The sequence below is a fragment of the Schistocerca nitens genome, chromosome 6 (genome assembly GCF_023898315.1).
Source record: "Schistocerca nitens isolate TAMUIC-IGC-003100 chromosome 6, iqSchNite1.1, whole genome shotgun sequence".
In the NCBI taxonomy this organism is placed as follows: domain Eukaryota; kingdom Metazoa; phylum Arthropoda; class Insecta; order Orthoptera; family Acrididae; genus Schistocerca; species Schistocerca nitens.
In genome coordinates this window covers 335,893,592-335,916,090 of record NC_064619.1, presented here as the reverse complement: position 1 = coordinate 335,916,090, position 22,499 = coordinate 335,893,592, and the positions used below count along the sequence as shown (strand labels likewise).

The 22,499-nt window shown below is 39.9% G+C and overlaps 1 protein-coding gene across 1 annotated transcript in view; it reads right to left on the bottom strand.

Annotated features, from left to right (window-relative positions):
* Positions 1-20,657, bottom strand: part of LOC126262305 (cytochrome P450 6k1-like) — a 28,766-nt gene extending 8,109 nt beyond the window's left edge. The window contains exons 1-3 of the mRNA XM_049958842.1: positions 20,531-20,657; positions 11,697-12,596; positions 4,001-4,237 (exon numbers count right to left, since the gene is read on the bottom strand). Coding sequence (XP_049814799.1) covers positions 4,001-4,237; positions 11,697-12,588 — 1,129 coding nt within the window. The 5' untranslated portion in view covers positions 12,589-12,596; positions 20,531-20,657. The remainder of the gene's footprint in view (positions 1-4,000; positions 4,238-11,696; positions 12,597-20,530) is intronic.
* Positions 20,658-22,499: the final 1,842 nt, after the last annotated feature.

Genomic DNA, 22,499 nt, shown 5'->3' with positions numbered 1-22,499 from the left:
TAGATTGAAGGGAGTGGAAGGTAGGGTTGCTACAAAATAGGATACTCATTAACAGCAGTCAGCGTATATTCAAGTGAAAACACTTAAACTTGGGAGACGAAATATAAGTTCTTTCTATATCAACCGTATCCATTTGTGGAACCATGCAATTATAAAACTAAATTGTTAGTCAAAAAACTAACTTAAACTTGACTACTCCAGTCATACACAGTAACAATTCACTGCTCCTGAACCATTGACAATAACTTCGAATAAAAATTCATCATAAATCTTATAGGAATTGTAACAAATAACTGATATTCAGAATGATCCGTAATTATTGTTTTGTGGTCTGAGGATTGGTGTATGGGTGATGTCCAAAATCCATTAATAAATTTGAAAATACGGTTTAAGATGTTACAGCATTCTGTGGTTGATAACAATGAGTGCAGAGGGTTCTTTGTGCGAAACAGTTAATAATGTAAAGTGTTGAAGAAATGAACAATTACGGAAGGCATTAAATACTCTCTCTCTTTCTGCTGAATAAATGAAGATATAAGTACTCTCTCTCTCTCTCTCTCTCTCTCTCTCTCGTGTGTGTGTGTGTGTGTGTGTGTGTGTGTGTGTGTGTGTGTGTGCGCGCGCAAGCGCCCACGTGTACGTAGGACATAGGATGTAGGTTGTACCTGGTTGCAAAGTAGAAGTGCGGTTCCTTGTTAGAGCACTTTTCAGTCTTCTGCGTCTAGACAGCCGTGCAACAGAAGGTAAATGTGTTCAATTACTCTGTCTTCAAATGATAGCATTCACTTGTAATGTGGTGACTCTTTTTCCGAAATTACAAAAATTTATTCGCAAAAATCTTTTTCCAAACATGTATCTAGGAACAAAAATATCGAACTGCTCCAACTGGGAAAATCTTGTCAGTACTGTATGTAACAGTATATTTGTTACATTGTTACTCTACTACACACCAATAATCATTAAGAGAAATCAGACTAAGGGGAAACATTGTCAAAAGCCAGTTTAAAGTTAGAAACATTTCGAAATAGGAACTACTGAAAACAGATACAAATTTCCATTTTCAAGACAGGTAAAGTTGTTAGGACGGTGAAGAAACTCTGTTCACTCGCAGATATCACATGTTCCATGGTAGAAGAACTTGTCTCCGTTGTTAGGTACAACATGGTGCACGGTCAAAGGAGTATGGCTTAGTAATCCACATACATAGGAGTCTGTTCATCACGAAATTGTGTAACTGCAGAACTGACAAAATCTTACAAATAGCGTTAATATATAATAAAGCACTTACTTGTGTAGACCAAAAATGCTTACAATTGCTGCACAAAGCACAACCTCAAATCTTACAATAACGAAATAAGCAGAAAATGCCAGAAACTGTTAATGGCTGTCTTTGGTGGCATTGCTTTCGTGTGATCCTAAAATGAGTCATTAGATTAAAACATCGGCTAAGAAACATCATATGTTCTTAGGTATATTATTGTAACGCTACAGCACTCTATAAGCTGCAAGTAACAGAATCAGGTAATGCTAGGCAGCGATAAAGTGGGAGTCTTCTTGGACACATAGACAACTTCTAAGGTAGGGACGGGATGGTGGAGAAGAAACGATTCATGGACTGTAAATTCCATTCGTGCTTTTGATTGATGAAATGGTTTTATTGCACTTGCAAAGTGCGTGAATTTTGCTTGCAGTGATCATTCGATGACGTTCAAATGTGTGTGATTCAAAAATGGTTCAAATGGCTCTGAGCGCCATGGGACTTGGAACATCTGAGGTCATCACTCCCCTAGCACTTACAACTACTTAAACCTAACCAACCTAAGGACATCACATACATCCATGCCCGAGGCAGGATTCGAACCTGCGACCGTAGCAGTCGCGCGGTTCCGGACAAGCGCCTAGAACCGCTCGGCCACAGCGGCCGGTAAATGTGTGTGAATTCCTAAGGGGCCAAACTGCTTAGGTCATCGGTCCCTAGACTTACACACTACTTAAACTAACTTATCGTAAGAACAACACACACACCCACGCCCGAGAGAGGACTCGAACCTCCGGCGGGAGGGGCCGCGCAGTCCGTGGCATGACGGATACGATGGCGTTCAGTAAGTAACGCAAAAGATATATGTTCTCGGCCATAATGTTGTATTTGTTATGGAGCATCGTATAATACTCCCGCTTCAACTACCATAGTTTCACGACGTACAGATACGTGGCGCTGTTGTACGTAGCCTTCAAAATGGCCCTTGTGAACGGATGTGCGTTTCGAACAGAGAGCTGTCATTGAGTTTCTTTTGGCTGAAAACCAGAGAATCGCAGATACTCACATGCGCTTGCAAAATGTCTTCGGAGACCTGGCAGTGAACAAAAGCATGGGAAGTCGTTGGGTGAGGCGTCTGTCATCATCGTAACAAGGTCGCGCGAACATATCCGATCTCCCACGTGACTGCCCGCCGCACACAGCAGTGACCCCTGCACTGTTGGAACGTGTGGACACTCTTGTTCGAGGTTATTCACGGGTCGTAATAAAAAACTAGCTACAGAACTGCATGTGACTGTTGATAGTGCTGACACACTCGTTCAGCGGTTGGGTGCTCATGTGTGTGTGCCGGCAGGGTTCTTCGCCGCCTAAGAGAAGACTATAAAGATTAACGAAGGACCTTCTGTGGAACTGCTGGCACGTTACATAGCTGATCGTGACAATTTTTTTGAACATCGTCACAGGCGATAAAACATGGGTTCATCTCTTCGACCCGGAAACAAATCGGCAATGCATGGAGTGGCGTCAAGTTAAAGCCACACCCTCAGCCGGTAAATTCATGGTGACTGTCTTCTGGGACTATGAAGGGGTTATTCTGTTTGATGTCCTCCCCCATGGTCAACGTTCAACTCTGAAGTGTATTGTGCCACCCCCCAGGAAACTGTAGAATTGACGTCAGCGGTTTTGTCGCCACAAAAATGCAAACTTCTCCTTCTCCATGACAGCCATGACAGCTCAAGGCCTCACACAGGTCTGCGCATCCAAATGGAGAACAAATCTTCACTGGATTGTTTTCCTTCAGTCGCCCTACAGCCAGCACCTCGCATCTTCTGATTTCTATTTGTCTGGCCCAATGGAGGATGCACTCCGAAGGAAGTACTACATGGACGACGGGGAGGATATTGACGTGGCAGGACTTTGGATCCGACGTCAGCCAGTAAGAGTGGTACCATGCGAACATATAGGCCCTCTCAGTATGCGTTAGACCGCACGGCTAACCGGGCGGGCTAAAAATAGGATTAGTAGCCAAACGAGAGCAATAAAAAAATGTATCGGAATCCTGAATAAAACCATACAGCTTTCTGAAAAAAAAAATGCGTTGCATTAGTTATTCAACAGCCCTCGTACATCAGTGATTGGCCTATATTGTAAAGATATGACCATAAATATTCAGGGAAATACTGTTGTGTATGGACGTCAGTGAGTGATCATTTTGTAGGAGTGAACTGTGTCATAATACGTGAACAAGGAGTATATGCAGCAAGATATGTAATTATTTCATTTGTTTGGACTGATGTTCACAAGGATAGACATAATGTTTTAACTATCATCCCAAAGATTTGAACTTAGGTAATTAATTTCTTGTTTCTTTCGTCTGCATGTCTCAGTACAGGTACACACTGAAATTTCCAGCCTACAACAGAAGACCACTAGCGGAGCCGAAAAAAAAAAAATGGCGCAGCCACTGTCAAACCGAGTTAGGCTGCATCACTGGTTTGGCCCAATAGCCGATTCCTACGACATTACGACGTGGCGATTTCACTGTGTACGTGCAGAGATATACCTGCATACAAAAACAAACAAAAAAATTCCGTAGTTTAATTTTTTCGATGTGATAATTGTAACTTTTTTGTACCACTTGTAATAATTAAGATCTTCTCCGCTAATGTCCATTAATGGGTTCATAATCCTACTTTAATTATAATAATGTATGATCAAAGTAATGAAAAACATACAACGTACCGTTCACCACCTTTTCCAAATACGGCATCTGGGTCATTATAATGTCATACGTCACATCACCGTTGTTCTTCTTCAGTACGTCGTCAATTTCTTCTTGCACCTTCTTCTGGATATCCCGATGTCTAGCGAGCTCATACAGGCAGAAGCTTACGGTGGTGGAGGATGTTTCGAACCCAGCGAGAAAGAACACCCACGCCTGTGCTGCCACCTCCTTGGTCGTCAGCGTCTTACCTTTCTCTGCCAGGGACAAAATATGTTCGTAAACAGACTGTTACTTATACCATAAAACAAATCAGCTTAAAGATACGAACCACTATCTCACATTGAATCGTTAGAAGCAGCTTCTTCCTGAAAATTGCTTTCGAAATGTTCTTACATTATAACAAACTGTAACAGTGTAATGGTTGCAGAAAACATACCTCTAACCCATATTACCTCTAAATTCGTAATTTGGAGAAAATAATTCGTAGTCTTAAATATGGTACATAATAATTTATACACGATGTTTGAAGCAGTTAGTCCCATACTCTTAGGAGGCAGTGTTGGTGAAACTAAAACTAGGTGGTATAGATGTAAGTTCGTAAAGAAATATTGCTATGTTAAGATATGGGCTATTTTACTTGTTTCAGGCACGACGCTCATTGCTTATTTCGGCTGACAGTCTCTGTACTTCTCCCACTAATGCTAATGTCAGTTACAACCAGTTTCTGACAATGACCGATTCCTGAAGCGGAATACTGAAGACGTGCAATTCGTAGATTGCACTGTATTTACATATATATTGAGTTTCACATGGAATTGTTTAATAAATTAACATAATAATTACTTATGGTCAGGTTGAAACACTCGATCGATCATGGAATCAAATATCGGAATGGTGCGAAAAGTGGCAGTTGACCTTAAATAACGAAAAGTGTGAGGTCATCCACATGAGTGCTAAAAGGAACGCGTTAAACATTGGTTACACGATAAAGCAGTCTAATCTAAAAACCGTAAATTGAACTAAATACCTAGGTATTACAATTAAGAACAATTTAAATTGGAAGGAACACACAGAAAATGTTGTGGGGAAGGCTAACCAAAGACTGCGTTTTATTGGCAGGACACTTAGAAAATGTAACAGACCTACTAAGGAGACAGCCTACACTACGCTTGTCCGTCTTCTTTCAGAATACTGTTGCGCGGTGTGTGATCCTTACCAGATAGGACTGACTGAGTACATCGAAAAGGTTCAAAGAAACGTAGCACGTTTTGTATTATCGCGAAATAAGGGAGAGGGTGTCACAGAAATGATACAGGATTATGGGATGGACATCATTAAAAGAAAGGCGTTTTTCGTTGCGACGGAATCTTCTCACGAAATTCCAATCACCAACATTCTCCTCCGAATGCGAAAATATTTTGTTGATACCGACGTACATAGGGAGGAACGATCAACAAGATAAAATAAGGGAAATCAGAGCTCCTACGGAAAGGTGTTCATTCTTCCCGTGCGCTATACGAGATTGGAATAATAGAGAATTGTGAAGGTGGTTCGATGAACCCTCTACCAGGCACCTAAATGTGATTTGCAGACTATCCATGTAGATGTAGATGTAGATGATTTAGTATAAGTGTTTTAGTATGTAGCATGAGTGACTAGATTCACGAGGCCACACATTTTACCAGAGTAATTATCAAGCGCAGTTTGCCAAAGCCCTCCCCCCCCCCCCCCCCAATTTTTCTTTACCTCGTAGGACAGTATGTTAAAGAAATATTTATTTTGCGGAGGTTCAGTAACAAGGCCGTCTCATTCACATGACTTTAATCACTGATATTAATAATTTCATTTCATCTTCCATTTCATATCTGATGTAACGCGAGCCAATCAGCAATGAACACAACTTAGAAGAGCTTATCTGCTATGCATGTGACAAAATCTGACGGCAATCAGATGTGTTCTCATAAATACTCGAATCTTTGGGTAAGTGAGTTGAAAGGTGCCTAAGAATAACTGGTAAACATGTCGAGGGTCAGTTTAAGATCGGGTGATTGTACAATATACTCAACATGCAGGGTTCACTGCTTCCATTCTCACGGTAATTAGTAACAAAAACACAAAAGTGAGTGCTACATGCTCTCATTACTGTCATATTCACTAACATATTGTTACTTAAGGCGTTTGATGCAAAGGTCACGGAAATGTCGTCTATTACGTGGGCTTGGGACACAAAAAGGAATGGAAATTATTACTATATGAGCCACGGCATTACTCCACGACTTCTGATCTCTATTTGCATGAAGTGTTTGGATTAATTTTTGGAAATATCATTGTATACTGCAATAGACACCAGCTATTTACCTAAATCTTCAAGGTATCCCCTCACATGTTGTGTTTTAACATCGATACAACTGGATGAGTGCTAGTAATGGCAGAAATATCAATTACTGTTATTCAGAACAACACGAAGGGAGTTCGTAGCACTAATTTCCTTATCACCACAGTGCCAATATCCTGCGTTGTATCTCAAAAACTCCCCACAATATAGCATGGAATGAGAGCAAGAGACACTGTCGATGGCGAAACCAAAAGAACTAAAGTGGTGTAGTGATAAATATTTTTCCAGGCACAACATCATTAGATCTTTAGTGAATTAAGACGCCAGTTATTGATCACTGGAATTCAACCGCTCACACAGCTACTGTCAATGAAGAAAGATTCTGTTAGGAGATTAAGAAAGGGGATTTTTTTGTCCTACTACATATTCCTACTGACACCTATAGAGATGATGGAGCTGATAACATGAAAGCAATTTATTGGTATTAATATCATTCTTAAAGAATGAGTTATCGTTGTGCGATTAGATTCTAGATACAAATTTTACCAAATTGTTATTACGATTGAGAGAGTGATACATGAATAATTTGTTTGACAACGTCTAATGTAGTACGGCTAACCATTAAGGACTTACAATAAAACTGCAGTAAGCAATGATGTCTTAGTAATCAACAACATTAAATCTCACGTCATTGAATGAGATCTTTGTTGTCTGTAATATGAATGAAAGCACAGTAAGAGTACGGTATATTGATACAAAAATGTTTTAAGCTGACACTGATAAATGTAAGATTTCTGTAGGTACTAGGATAAGGAACTAATGTGGTTTCAGAGGAGCCAAATTACGGACAAAGGTGGCACCTAAAGGCTGAATCAGAAGGTTTACCGCATGCGTAAACAGGCTTTACAAGCCACGTGAAGGCAACCTGCCTAGGAATGAGATCCTAAAATAAACACCTCTGATCCTCCAGGTTGGGGGTCCTGCATTGAGATGGTACCTAATCTACTTAAAGCATTAAAACACTCGTAAGTTTCATAGAAAGAAGCCAGACAGACCCGATAGACGCAACCAAGGACAGGAAAAAAGCAAACGACTTGGCAGAGCGGATACATTGAAGACTGCTGCATGGAATGTAAGTAATTGCAACGTGAACGAGCTTGGATTGTAAAGAAAGTAAAAACAAAGAAACTTAAATATGGCAATGATTAGTGAAACTAAGAAAAAATGTAAAGGTCGCCAAAGATGGCTTGAGTACATACTGATGTGTAGTGGCATAGAACACCAAAACATGGTAAGTGCTGGAATTGAACTATTAAATGACAAGAAGTCGTAAAAGACCCTCACATTCTCGAGATATGTAAATGAGAAAATAATTATTGCTGGACATTAAGACTGAAAAAGGTTATGTCACCCTGACTGGACTATATGCACCATGTGAAGGAAGGGTAGACTATACTGAGTAGTTCTGTCATACACTGCAGGAGGATATAGACGAAAAGAATGAAGAAGATTGTATAACTCTGACAAGAGATTTAAATGCGAGGAATATGGAAATAGAAAATGTGGTAGGAAAACATGGAGAAGCACATCTTAACAAAAATGGAATAAAATTTAGAGCATTCAATAGTTATAACAAACTAAAAATCACAAACAAATTCTTCCGAAAAAAAGAAATATACAAATATATTTGGAGCGCCATAGAACTGAGATCACTAATATACTATGTATTAGTCAGTGAAAAAATGAAGGGAATGGTACAAGATACATGAGTTTACAGGGGAAGCGACAATTTAAAGTTCATTTTCTACTCGTTAGTAAAATGATTATGTGGCCAATGTGGAAGAGAAGCAGTATAAAGGAGACGGGATTTTAGTACAAGAGATTTTTATCAAAGATGACTGACTAAGTATATGTTAGAAATACCAGCAACAGAAGACATAGGGATAGCATGGAACAACATCAGATAATATACTATAAGAACGATATGGAATACAGAAAGAGACATTAAGAGAAAAAGAAAATCCTTTTTGAATTTGATATAAAATGACTCAGAAGAATCAAGAGAAAAATACAAATAACAACGAAAGAAACCAAAAGCGGTTATAACGATTGCTTGAATAGGTTTGTCACCCAAACAGAAAATGATGTACAAGAGTGTACAGACTTCTGTTATAAATTGTTGTTGAGAAACCTGAATAAGATGGAGAGATATACTGTGAAGACAGTTTTAACAGAAAGTCAGGGTTCGGTGAAAAACCATAAAAATCTTTGGTGCAATAATATTCAGTTGATGGAAGGATAGGAGATGATGGAAACAAATAGCTTGATCCAATTCCAGAAATACTACTGCAATATCGATTTATACACTTGATAAATACCCGCTGGCTTGGAAACAGGATACTGGAGCAGTGGAGGGGAACAAATCTAGTATCAGTCTTCAAGACAGGACTTACATCCAGCATAAAAGTTATGGAGGAAAATAACTAACGTAAACACAGGATACAAAATATACGCTAAGATACTTAATGCTCATTTGCAATCCATAGCAGAGACCAAGTTATCTGAAGTTCAGTATGGGTTGAGGACAGAAAGATCTTTCTAAAGTAATGTACACACAACAAAAACAATAATGCAGAAGTGTAGAGAATATAAGCTTCTGATATATACATCACAATCATCGATTTTGAAAAGGTGTTCGACAGGGTAGACAGGAATATACTATCGGAAATTTTACAAATACATGGGCACTGTGAACATCTGACATCAGCAATAAAGAGTCTGTATTTCAACACACAGATAGTTCTGTAGGAAGGAAGAGAGCCTCAGACATTAATTATAAATTAAACAGTCAGATATAACTATACCCTTTCTCTGATACTTGTAACACTATTATCGATTTCACCTTACTTATCTCATATAATATCTTTGTCTGTTCACGTTTAATTTAATCTCTGTAGCACCATATTCTTTGATGTAACATCTATGAAACTGTCTTGTTAATAATTTATGTTACTATAGATAATGCATATATGTAATTTCGGAAGCAATGCTCTTCAAAAGTTCTGAAATATTAAAATTAGTCTTGTGGAACTGCTTCGTGCACAGGGAAAGTTTCTTTGTAATCATGTAAAACCTGGACGTAAGTCCCTCTGCCAAAAAACTGGCTTGGCAGGAACGGAAAAGACTCCTTTCCGTTGCAAGTCAGTTGGTGGTTATCCAGCAAACTGTTTACACGTTTTGTGCTGAATGAGGCAAAAGGAGCAATAAGAGTAATAAATATTGCTTCGGATGTGGAAGACTTTTGGCTTATTTTTCATGGCATACATTGGTTAGCTCTGAACTACAAATATCCGGCACTAAGAAGAGAAATTTCAGAGCTTGTTATACAAAAGGAGCTGTGACGACTTTCCTGCCTTTTTTAGTTGCCACAAAAGATCGCCACAACCATCATCTTCGTCTCAAATAATCAGATGAACGCTGTAAAATTGAATTGATCAGTTATTTAGTTTCTTACTAAAATAATAACAGTGTTTTGTTCGAACTTCATGTTGAGACCTATATTTTAAACTTAAGTCATTTACCTAGGCAGGGTCATTTACCAAGTGCCGCAAAGTGTTTGCAACTATCCTACTTAACTTAACTGAAATGTAATTGCTTTAATGAATAGCGTTTGATAACTTTTGTTGAGCAGGAGATTTCTTTAACATTCAGTGATTCTTTTTTCTGAAGTACTCTAGGTGATTTTTATGGGACAATAGGTGAAGTTATACCGAAATATAATTACAAAGGGAAGATCAAAAGTATTTTGTTTAGATGTCATTGTTAGTGCGGTATTAAAGGTATTTGCATAAAACTGTGATTCTTCAAAGTAGTTACTGACTAAATTGGAAGGTCTAGCACATGGACATTAATGTACAGGTTTGTAATAGTGTTTACATTTTCACGTATCTGTAGTTGAAAGTGTTTTTCATATTGTGGCTTGAAGGAAGTGCTCAGCTTTAGTCTGAGTCCCTGACAGATCCTCATGTCGAAGTTAGTTGTACCCCACCACCAGTAATCAATTGCATGTAACGGTCATTAACTTACATGCTTTAAAGTGTGAACAGTAAGTATTATTGAGAGCCAGTTGTTACCAAAAGGTTTCATGATCCCTCTGCCTAGTTAATATCAAATCACTGTTAAAATGCTTGCTAAGTTATGCTACTGTTTGATATCCTATTTCAATACCTAATTTCAATATCAAGTAAAGTCAATCCCTATAGTTAATTTTCTTTATGAACAGTGGAAGTACTTGGCACAAGTTTGGCTAATTATGGTGGCGAGCGTTTTCTTTTAAATAATTGGAGTTTATTTCATAACTAATACAACCTAGGTGTGAATGCCGTTTGTCCTGCTAATGCTAGTCTTTCGTGAAACAAAAACTGTCCAGTACCTGTCATTTCACACAATCACTGTCAAATCAAATTCCTTTCAAAGGAATAACATTATCCTCGTATTGGCAATTTAATATAGCCGGTAGTGTTATACAGTGTTTAATATACATTTATATGGCACCATTCGTTTGTGGCAATTTCAGTTCCATCACAATGTGTTGACCCAGGAGAAACCAAACTTGTTAATGTGCTGCTATCCGATGATGACCTGCTGCTTATAGACAAAAGAGAAGATGGATTGCAAAGAACGTTACATAAGTTGCACCTGTGCTCAACTCAATATAATCTGAATACTTCCATAAGCAAAATAAACATGATAGTGTTCATAGCAAGAAACCCCTTAAAAGCCAAAATAAAGGATAAATAACCAGCTAATTGAACAAGTCTCTAGCTACTGTGACTAAAATATGTCATTTGACGACAATAGGAACATGAATATTAAATAAGTTCCAAATGATATATAGCACTATCGGGTGAACATTAAAGAACAATATCTGTAAAGACATCCAGCTTAAATTCTATAATGTAATGGCTGTCCCTAGGCTGCTTCATGGAATGAGTCATGGATAACAGAGAGAAAGAGAGAGAGAGAGAGAGAGAGAGAGAGAGAGAGCGAGTTAAAAGCAGCGGAAATAAAATTTCTAAGATCTGTGAAAAGATGTTCTAAAGAAGACCGATTTATAAATAAAGAGACCATAGAAGTGTTGCAAATGTGTAACCTAAATGATAAAATACAGCTACATAAAAGTGGAAAGATTATTTGGACCATATAAATGAAAGAAGACTGCCAAAAATTGCAAGTAGATGTAAGCCAGTCGGAGACAGAAGCGTGGGAAGTCCAAGGAAAGACGAGAATAAATTATGTGAAACCAGGATAGGTTACGAAGGGCTAAGCCTTTTTGGGAAGAAGGAGAGAAGAACAAAACGCTGATGAAGGAGACTTACGTTCAGCACTCTTCTGCCCAGTTATTGAGAAGCTGTCATCAACATATCCAATGTTCTTCAACTGAATCATCAACTGCATGAAGTCCTTCCTAATGAGGCCTGTCTTCTCACGGTGTTTGACTGTGTCATCAACGACGCGTGTAAAGTACTCCGTGATGTCATTTGGTGTGAAGGCTATTGGCAGCAGGTTGCGCAGTTTGGGATTAGAGAATCCCAGAGCCTGAGTCAGGTAAGAACGGATAGATGGCTTGAAGAAGCGCCGTCCCCACTGACGGAACTCCGCCTCGGGGTTGTGCTGGCTGTCAACGTCGATGCCGAAGGCGCAGGAAGCAATGACGTCGGTGGAGTAGCGCGCAATCAGCTCGCGGACTTCCACAACACTGCCCGCAGGTGTGACGTCAGCCAGAACCCGCGCGCAGTCGAGCACTATGCCGAACATGGCGCGCATTTTTCCTGACGTGAAGGTGGGCGTCAGCTTCTGTCGCAGACCCTTCCACTTGGTTCCTCCGAGGAAGAAGAGGTGCGCCGTCAGGTGATCTGTCTCCTCGTCTACGTAGATGCCCCGGTCGGGAAAGTAGTTGAAATCCTTCACTATGATAGTTTTGATCAGCTCTGGATCCCTCACAACAAGAAGAGGGTTGTTTAATGAGTAAATACCCACGACGTCCTTGCCTTCTGTTTCAGAATAAACGTCTTTCATATCTTCACCCGGACATTTCCGCATTAGTGTCGTGTTCCAGCCATTTCCTAGTGGAAAAGACGGCTCCAAGTATGGCAGACCCTTCTTCTTCCAGTAAGTGTAATTGATTTTGAAGGTAACGTACAGTACTGCGAAAACTGTTGACAGTACAGCCAACATTTCAGTCACCCATGAATCGAAGAAGATAGCCATTTTGGTTCCTATGGAGAAGAAAAATGGATTGTAACATTAATGTGATTGGATTATATGCATTACAATACTTACTATTTATATGACTTGCTGCGCTGCTCAAGCAAGTCACGGCCACAACTATGTAAAATAGTAAAGCTGACCGTTAACTGTATTTCAAAAAGGTTCAAATGGCTCTGAGCACTATGGGACTCAACATCTTAGGTCATAAGTCCCCTAGAACTTAGAACTACTTAAACCTAACTAACCTAAGGACATCACACACACCCATGCCCGAGGCAGGATTCGAACCTGCGACCGTAGCAGTCCCGCGGTTCCGGACTGCAGCGCCAGAACCGCTAGACCACCGCGGCCTGCAACTGTATTTCAGTGACTGTATTAGTTTGTTGGTTTACATTCAGTATCTATATAAATAAAAATGTAAATGTTTGTTATTCCAGAATAGTGTATCCCCAAACGTTCTAGACCGATTGCTAAGAAGTTTTGACACAACGTTGCTTTCAAATACAGAAGTGTTATTGGGTACCTATTTCTTTAATATATGACATACAATACTTGTGTATCTTTGTGAGACTTTTTGTAAAAATGCATCGCTGTTATTACATTTTATGTACGTTTATGCATTACATACATTTAAAAAATGGATAAATAAAAAAGCACATGCATATTCCAATAGAACGTTGTGTCAAAATTTCAAAGGAATCGGTTAAAACTGTCGGAGATTTGCGACTAGGAACATCTGCATTTCCTAAATAAATAAAAATGTAGATGTTCGTTTCTACAAAATCTCAAATATTCGAAATACTTTATGGATTGCTTTGAAATTGTGACACAACGTTGTGTTCGAATACTTAAGTGTTTTTATAAACCTGCTGGAACGCCATCGGGTATATAGGTAATATATATGTAACAAAAGAGGAAACGTTATAAAAATGTACGTGTTGGATTGTTCAAACTCATTAACCTCGGACATTTTTTGGCCTATTGCTCTATCCCACATTGCTTTCTGTTTTAGAACTGTAGATTATTTGTGATTACACTACAGATGTTATGGAACAAACATGAAAAACAAATTTGAAACTGGTACCTTAGAATTTCTCACCTCTTTAGCAACAGACTTTTTTGTGAGGAGGAAACTACTGTAAATGTGTAAATGTCATACTATGAAATTATTCCGTTACTCACGTGAGAATGTCTCAAGTAATGGCTTGTAAATGAACAACTACGTTCTAAACTAATCACCATTAACTCAAACGTAAACGAAACTAAGACTGAAAACTATAGAAGTAGCTCTTAGCAAGAAATGATTACCGTAATTTAATTAAATAGAATTTTCTTACAGTGTGAAGAACGTATAAATCTCCTGGCTGGGTAGAACAGGTCGCCACCATTTTAATGGGTGACAGAAAGCAGATATTCATGCAGAATTTGTGGACGATGGTAAAAATATGAACTGATGAATCATTAATTAATGATAGATGACAGAAACATTTAAAATTTTCGTTGAGTAAAAGACAACCACCTAAGTTGGAGAAAGCAGTGTTACTGGCAAAATGATGGGAGGTGCAACCACGTCGGATTTCCTCACATTGTCCTCCAAATCCTTTACGACAGTGAAAACTGAATATAATACAGTGGATCTCAATCTCTTCTTGCACAGTCTGATGGGCATAATTTTTCTACAAGTCGTATCGAAAATACGTCATTCAATGAGCGTTAGAGCAGCTTAGTTTTCTACACTCATATACGCACGTATATATACATGTATGAATATCATCTTATGAAATTATTTCGTTAATCACAGAATAACCTCTCGGGTAATGGCTTGGAAATGAACGAATCCGTTCGAACTAGTCACAGTTAACTAACATGTTAATGTGTCTAAGCAAGTTAAGGAAATGGTAAGACTAAATAAATGTTGCTAATTCTTCTGCCAACGCAGTGTTGGAATTCCATATCAGTAGCGTTCTCTTGTTAAAGAGAGCCGCATGCACCAGCACTACCCTGTTTCAGAGAGATTTTCTTTTGTTTGGCCATCTTACTTAATAAATGTTCTGTTCATGATATTTCTTTTAACTTTACCGTTTTGCATTCACTTACTATTATATTTCTCAAGTCACCATTCTTTTCCTGATACTTTTTTATCTCCTTTATGCTATTCTTTGGCACGTAGTCAGTCCCTTGTATTAAAACGTTCTGAATAATCCTTTTTATTAGTTCAAGGCTTATGTAATTTGTGAACTTAAGCACTGGCAATTTTTTTACCTAGCGCCGTTATTCCTGGTCTGAAATATTACTTTTATTGTCTCAACTATTTCTTCAAATAAGAATATTCCTCCTTTATTACCTTCCTTTTTATATTTTTTATTTAGCGTATTGTTTTCCCATGGATCTGTTATTCCACCTTGTCCTTCTTAGAATTTAGAAGATAGAACAACGCCTGATACCTTTTCTGCATCGACAATTACAAAGAAGTTCTTTTATTTTTCTTCATTACATTTTACATTATGAAGCACAACGTAAGAATTGTTTCCCCAGGGTCACTACCTTTTTGCAAAGAAAAAACGTATCAGAATTTTGGGTGTGGGGAACCCTCCAAGTTCCATACATAACTTGCTTCAAGTTTTCTCGCAAATGCCGCTGGCATGTGCATTAGAACAGCATAGAAAAACCTCTATTCTGCATTATGGATAACTGGATTATGACGTAAATACACTGCTCGGGTTTGACGCTGGATTGTACTGTGTAAAACGCTCATCATTTTATCGATGCAACCGCTCGACATATCCAGGTCGTGGTTGTTGTTGCAACTACCTCCGTCTGAGGATGTCGACCTGTTGCATCCAGGAAATATTGTGCGATTTACTCAATACGGTCGGGAAACCCGAGCAGTGTATTTGCAACAGATTCGTGTGGAAAGCACGAAAAGTCACATCTGTATTGTGATCTTCGTGATAGACCGTACTTACGTAGTTTCACTAATTCTCTTAACTTTCGTACATCTATGCCTGCATTTTATATCTGCTGAAAGAGAGATTGTACATTTCTCTGTTAAAGACTGTTAATCTATTATTATTATTATTATTGTTATTGTGAATACTATTACGTTTACATTACGTATTCAAGTTTACAGCGAGAAAGTAATGTAACACTCATTTTCTCTTGGTACGTCAATTTTCTCATCGATTCCGTTGCTATTTCTGCCATTCTCTTCTCTAGCGTACTGTCTCTTTACGCCTCACATCACACGTGAAATTGTCTCAGATCTTCGTGTACGCTTTTTAGTGGCGACGGAGGCAATGTCTGAGTCAGTGCAAAAGAGGACTGCTCCAACTCCACTGAAAGCTGCACGTGACTGTGCAGAACGTTTGCATCTAGATCTACATCTACATCTACGCTCCTTAAGCCACCTTAGGATGTGTGTTGAAGGATACCTCTATTATTTTACCCCTTGCCTGAAGTGCTTAGGAAGAACGACTGTCGATAAAGTTCTGTGTGAGTTCTGATTTTACTGACTTTTTTCGTCTTGGCCGTTACGCCAAACATATATGGGAGGAAGGAGTATGTTGTCCATCTCTTCTCCGAATGTTCGCTCTCTGAACATGCACCGTAGCCTACTCCGTAATACAGAACGCCTCTATTGTAGTGACTGCCACTGGAGATTGTTGAGGATCTGCTAAACGACTTCACACTTGTTAATCGATTACATGACGAAATTCGGCACCCTTCATTGGATCTACTCTGGTTCTTCTGTTAAGTCTCTTTGGCAAGAAAGACGCCAAACTGATGAAAAATACGCAGTACCGAAACAGCATTTCTTTCACGTCGCGTGTCTCTTCTCTTGCATCTATGCTTTTATGAGTCACAAATAATAACAGAATATACGTGTACAGGTTTTTCCATAATAATCGTTCTGTTAAATTCTGTTTGAGAAAACAGAAGCTGTTTCACATATGTGTTACTTGAAGATTCTGTTTTCAGCTGAAATGAAATGAAATGAGCGTATGGCATTGTTGGCCGGGAGGCCCCATTCGGGGGAGTTCGGCCAACGTATTGCAAGTCCTCTTCAGTTGACGCCACATCGGCGACTTGCGAGCCAATGATGATGAAGTACACACAACACCCAGTCTCCTGCCGGGAATCGAACCCGGGCCCCCTGTGTGGTAGGTGGTAGCGCTACCGCTACGCTACGGATGCGGACTGTTTTCACCTAGTCGAAGTTCGTAGGCCCGATAATTTGGTGACGTCCCTACTGATTGCATACTACACGCACTGTGGCTCAAGCTCATGTCATTCGTCATAAAGAGAAACAGCGAAAGTAGGCTACTGCTGTGGTAACCTGGACGTGCACGGGAACAAATGTGCGGGATGAAGCGCCAAGTTTGTGCAAGTGTTTTTTGAGCCACAGGGAAGAATGACAGCACCACATAAGTTTTCCCAGTCGCTTGAGTGTTAACGTAAGGCGAAACCTCCCTCGAAATGCGCACTGGGCGTATTTTGTTTCACTGAAAAAATACTTGACACTGTCCACACAATAATATCACGACGTTGCTTATGTGCGCGCTTGTGTGTGTGCGTGTGTGTGTTTGAATTTTTGCGGACAGTATTAACTTGGGAGAAAATTTGGCTGTCTCTTTTTGACGTGAAACTGTGCCACTAAAATTTAAACAACGAAATTAAACATATTTACATCATAAAACACATTAAAACTTTTATCATATATACTCAGTGATTCACAATCAAGAATTAATTAAACAAACAAAAAGGTCTGTAATAGGAAAAGCTATAGCTGTCAAAAATAATAAAAAATATTAGTCTAGTTAGACAAAAGACTACGTAAACTGGATTGCAGTTTTATGACGTCCCCTTTTGCTTAACCGGCTGGGTGGTGACAAAGTTATTCTATAACAAATATGCTTCAAAGACGCATAAGTATCAGTTTAGTGGAGCATGATGTATGAGAAATTCTATGGCAGTTGACCCAAAGTAAAGAAAGAATTACCATTCTAACCCACTGCTGCTACATATGACACCTGAGCTGAATTTTGAAAAGGTTGTTGTCTGTTTTTACAAATCAGACACGAGCAAACGATTAACGACATTATTTTCCGCGAGAATTTAACTACAATTTATGAATTAAACTGAAGAATAACGAACGTAATCTACAGAACTTGGTACTGGCCAATATGAACTGCGTCTCTTGGTTTAATGTCTGCACCACAAACCACCCAAGACGTTTCCCGGGAAGTGTAACCGCCTGCTTTATTGGTATCACATTATATATGTGAATATTCATAATCACACATCACTCAATATTCTCCGGCTGGCTATAGGTCTGTTAGCAGTAAATAAACAATTTAGGTGCTTATTCCTGCTGAATCAATACTCTGCGACCGTAAATGTCATACAACTTCCAAAACATTTGACTGAATAGGCCCTATACGCCGCACAGTGCATAATTATTTCACATTTTTATGAAGCTGATGAAGAATAATACGTAAACAATTGCATAGTGAACGAGATTGACGCATATCTTTAGCGCAGCAAAAACTGGAATGTTGTTGTTGTTGTGGTCTTCAGTCCTGAGACAGGTTTGATGCAGCTCTCCATGCTACTCTATCCTGTGCAAGCTTCTTCATCTCCCAGTACCTACTGCAGCCTACATCCTTCTGAATCTGCTTAGTGTATTCATCTCTTGGTCTCCCTCTAAGATTTTGACCCTCCACGCTGCCCTCCAATACTAAACTGGTGATCCCTTGATGCCTCAGAACATGTCCTACCAACCGATCCCTTCTTCTAGTCAAGTTGTGCCACAAGCTCCTCTTCTCCCCAATTCTATTCAATACCGCCTCATTAGTTATCTGATCTACCCATCTAATCTTCAGCATTCTTCTGTAGCATCACATTTCGAATGCTTCTATTCTCTTCTTGTCCAAACTATTTATCGTCTATGTTTCACTTCCATACGTGGTTACACACCATACAAATACTTTCAGAAACGACTTAAATCTATACTCGATGTTAACAAATTTCTCTTCTTCAGAAACGCTTTCCTTGCCATTGCCAGTCTACATTTTATATCCTCTCTACTTCGACCATCATCAGTTATTTTGCTCACCAAATAGCAAAACTCCTTTACTACTTTAAGTGTCTCATTTCCTAATCTAATTCCCTCAGCATCACCCGACTTAATTCGACTACATTCCATTATCTTCGTTTTGCTTTTGTTGATGTTCATCTTATAACCTCCTTTCAAGACACTGTCCATTCCTTTCAACTGCTCTTCCAAGTCCTTTGCTGTCTCTGACAGAATTACAATGTCATCGGCGAACCTCAAAGTTTTCATTTCTTCTCCATGTATTTTAATACCAACTACGAAGTTTTCTTTTGTTTCCTTTACTGCTTGCTTAATATACAGATTGAATAACATCAAGGATAGGCTACAACCCTGCCTCACTCCCTTCCCAACCACTGCTCCCGTTTCATGCCACTCGACTCTTATAACTGCCATCTAGTTTCTGTACAAATTGTAAATAGCGTTTCGCTCCCTGTATTTTATCTCTGCCACCTTCAGAATTTGAAAGAGAGTATTCCCGTCAACATTGTCTAAAGCTTTCTCTAAGTCTACAAATGCTAGAAACATAGGTTTGCCTTTCCTTAATCTTTCTTCTAAGATAAGTCGTAGGGTCAGTATTGCCTCACGTGTACCAACATTTCTACGGAATCCAAACTGATCTTCCCCGAGGTCGCTTCTACCAGTTTTTCCATTCGTCTGTAAAGAATTCGCGTTAGTATTTTGCAGCTGTGACTTATTAAACTGATAGTTCGGTAATTTTCATATCTGTCAACACCTGCATCCTTTGGGATTGGAATTATTATATTCTTCTTGAAGTCTGAGGGTATTTCGCCTGTCTCATACATCTGGCTCACCAGATGGTAGAGTTTTGTCAGGACTGGAATAAGTAGATAAATTTTTAAAAAATAACGTAAATCAGTAACTCGTAGTGACTAACACGCGGAGCCGTTCATTTGGAAACACTGTCACACGGTTAATAACCGATATTCTTCGCAGTAACAAGTTGGCAGGTGGGGTAGTATAGGAACCACTTATGAAATGCATTTCAGCAGTGTAAGCAAATAAATTTGAGCGCATTCAGAAAACAACAAGCGAGTTTGCATACACTAGACGGTGAACAGGAAGCCCTGGGCAAAACCTAGTGTCGACGTCCACGAAGACGTAACGTTCCAGCACTGAAGCAAAATTTCTCTAGTTAATTCGGAAGTACAACGGTGCCCATAAGCTACGAACGAAAACACAGAGAGCGGGCAATAGATTCGGAGTTCCACGTAACTACGATTAATATTATCCCGTGCCCAGTGCCAGTAAAATGTTATAGCCACTAGGTAGCTGTATAATGAACACAGGAACGCATGATAGGACAGTTACTACCTGTCTTGTCAGTTCGTAAAGCATCTGTTATGTGGAAGAGAAACCTGGTTTTATACTAGACCCACACTTGGAGATTTTAAATAAAATAAGAATTAAATAACTTTGAGAATATATGCCGTAAATATCGCCATACCACCAGAACTGAGTTGCCTCCTGCTTATTGGTATTTCATCACTTGAATATGAGTGCGGTAATTCTCACTAACAGCAAAGATAAATATTTTCATCCCATTAACATAGTCCAATCTGATGACACGCTACATTTTATGACAAATTTTAAAGTATGTATGGTGGAACACCATAGCTTCGAATTTTATTCACTAACTGACAGCTTGATTAAATTGTTTAAGCAATGCTCCGATTCCAATTTGATGTAATGGTAATAGAAGTACATGCATACGTGTGTTTAGTACAAGCGAAAGAAAACGGGCGAGAGTGCAAACGAGTGGCCCGCAGAACGAAAGATGCTGTGATACCAGGATAGGCCAGTACTTGCCTGTTGCCGACGCAGTTGCTGTTGGGGACCACTGTGCGATGCATTCTGCACGCAGCTTATATACGCGGCTCAAGGTTCATCTTTCGCGAGTCTCGTATCACCACGTGACTAAGTACGAGATGTGGAGACGCCCGCGCCTCAGCAGCACTTAAAGCCTTACATCTGGGCGCAGTTCACGTTCTGCGCACGTGACTGACAGCGAATGCAAACACCTGTGCTGGCGATTCGCCGCGGTTACACCCGCTACTGAACTGCTTTGCGAGGTCCGTTTGGGTGCCTCCTGTGATGTCGCACATCCACATCTGAACTCCTCAAGCCGCCGTACGGGGTATTGGGAGGGTACATGGTTTACTAGCACCATCTTACCCTCTCCTGTTGTGTTTGTACAGGGTGTTTCAAAAATGACCGGTATATTTGAAACGGCAATAAAAACTAAACGAGCAGCGATAGAAATACACCGTTTGTTGCAATATGCTTGGGGCAACAGTACATTTTCAGGCAGACAAACTTTCGAAATTACGGTAGTTACAATTTTCAACAACAGATGGCGCTGCGGTCTGGGAAACTCTATAGTACGATATTTTCCACATATCTACCATGCGTAGCAATAATATGGCGTAGTCTCTGAATGAAATTACCCGAAACCTTTGACAACGTGTCTGGCGGAATGGCTTCACATGCAGATGAAATGTACTGCTTCAGCTGTTCAATTGTTTCTGGATTCTGGCGGTACACCTGGTCTTTCAAGTATCCCCACAGAAAGAAGTCACAGGAGCTCATGTCTGGCGAATAGGGAGGCCAATCCACGCCGTCTCCTGTATGTTTCGGATAGCCCAAAGCAATCACACGATCATCGAAATATTCATTCAGGAAATTAAAGACGTCGGCCGTGCGATGTGGCTGGGCACCATCTTGCATAAACCACGAGGTGTTCGCAGTGTCGTCTAAGGCAGTTTGTACCGCCACAAATTCACGAAGAATGTCCAGATAGCGTGATGCAGGAATCGTTTCGGATCTGAAAAATGGGCCAATGATTCCTTTGGAAGAAATGGCGGCCCAGACCAGTACTTTTTGAGGATGCAGGGACGATGGGACTGCAACATGGGGCTTTTCGGTTCCCCATATGCGCCAGTTCTGTTTATTGACGAAGCCGTCCAGGTAAAAATAAGCTTCGTCAGTAAACCAAATGCTGCCCACATGCATATCGCCGCCATCAATCCTGTGCACTATATCGTTAGCGAATGTCTCTCGTGCAGCAATGGTAGCGGCGCTGAGGGGTTGCCGCGTTTGAATTTTGTATGGATAGAGGTGTAAACTCTGGCGCATGAGACGATACGTGGACGTTGGCGTCATTTGGACCGCAGCTGCAACACGGCGAACGGATACCCGAGGCCGCTGTTGGATCACCTGCTGCACTAGCTGCGCGTTGCCCTCTGTGGTTGCCGTACGCGGTCGCCCTACCTTTCCAGCACGTTCATCCATCACGTTCCCAGTCCGTTGAAATTTTTCAAACAGATCCTTTATTGTATCGCTTTTCGGTCCTTTGGTTACATTAAACCTATGTTGAAAACTTCGTTTTGTTGCAACAACACTGTGTTCTAGGCGGTGGAATTCCAACACCAGAAAAATCCTCTGTTCTAAGGAATAAACCATGTTGTCTACAGCACACGTGCACGTTGTGAACAGCACACGCTTACAGCAGAAAGACGACGTACAGAATGGCGCACCCACAGACTGCGTTGTCTTCTATATCTTTCACATCACTTGCAGCGCCATCTGTTGTTGAAAATTGTAACTACTGCAATTTCGAAAGTTTGTCCGCCTGAAAATGTACTGTTGTCCCAAGCATATTGCAACAAACGGTGTATTTCTATCGCTGCTCGTTTAGGTTTTATTGCCGTTTCAAATATACCAGTCATTTTTGGCTCAAATGGCTCTGAGCACTATGGGACTTAACTTCTAAGGTCAT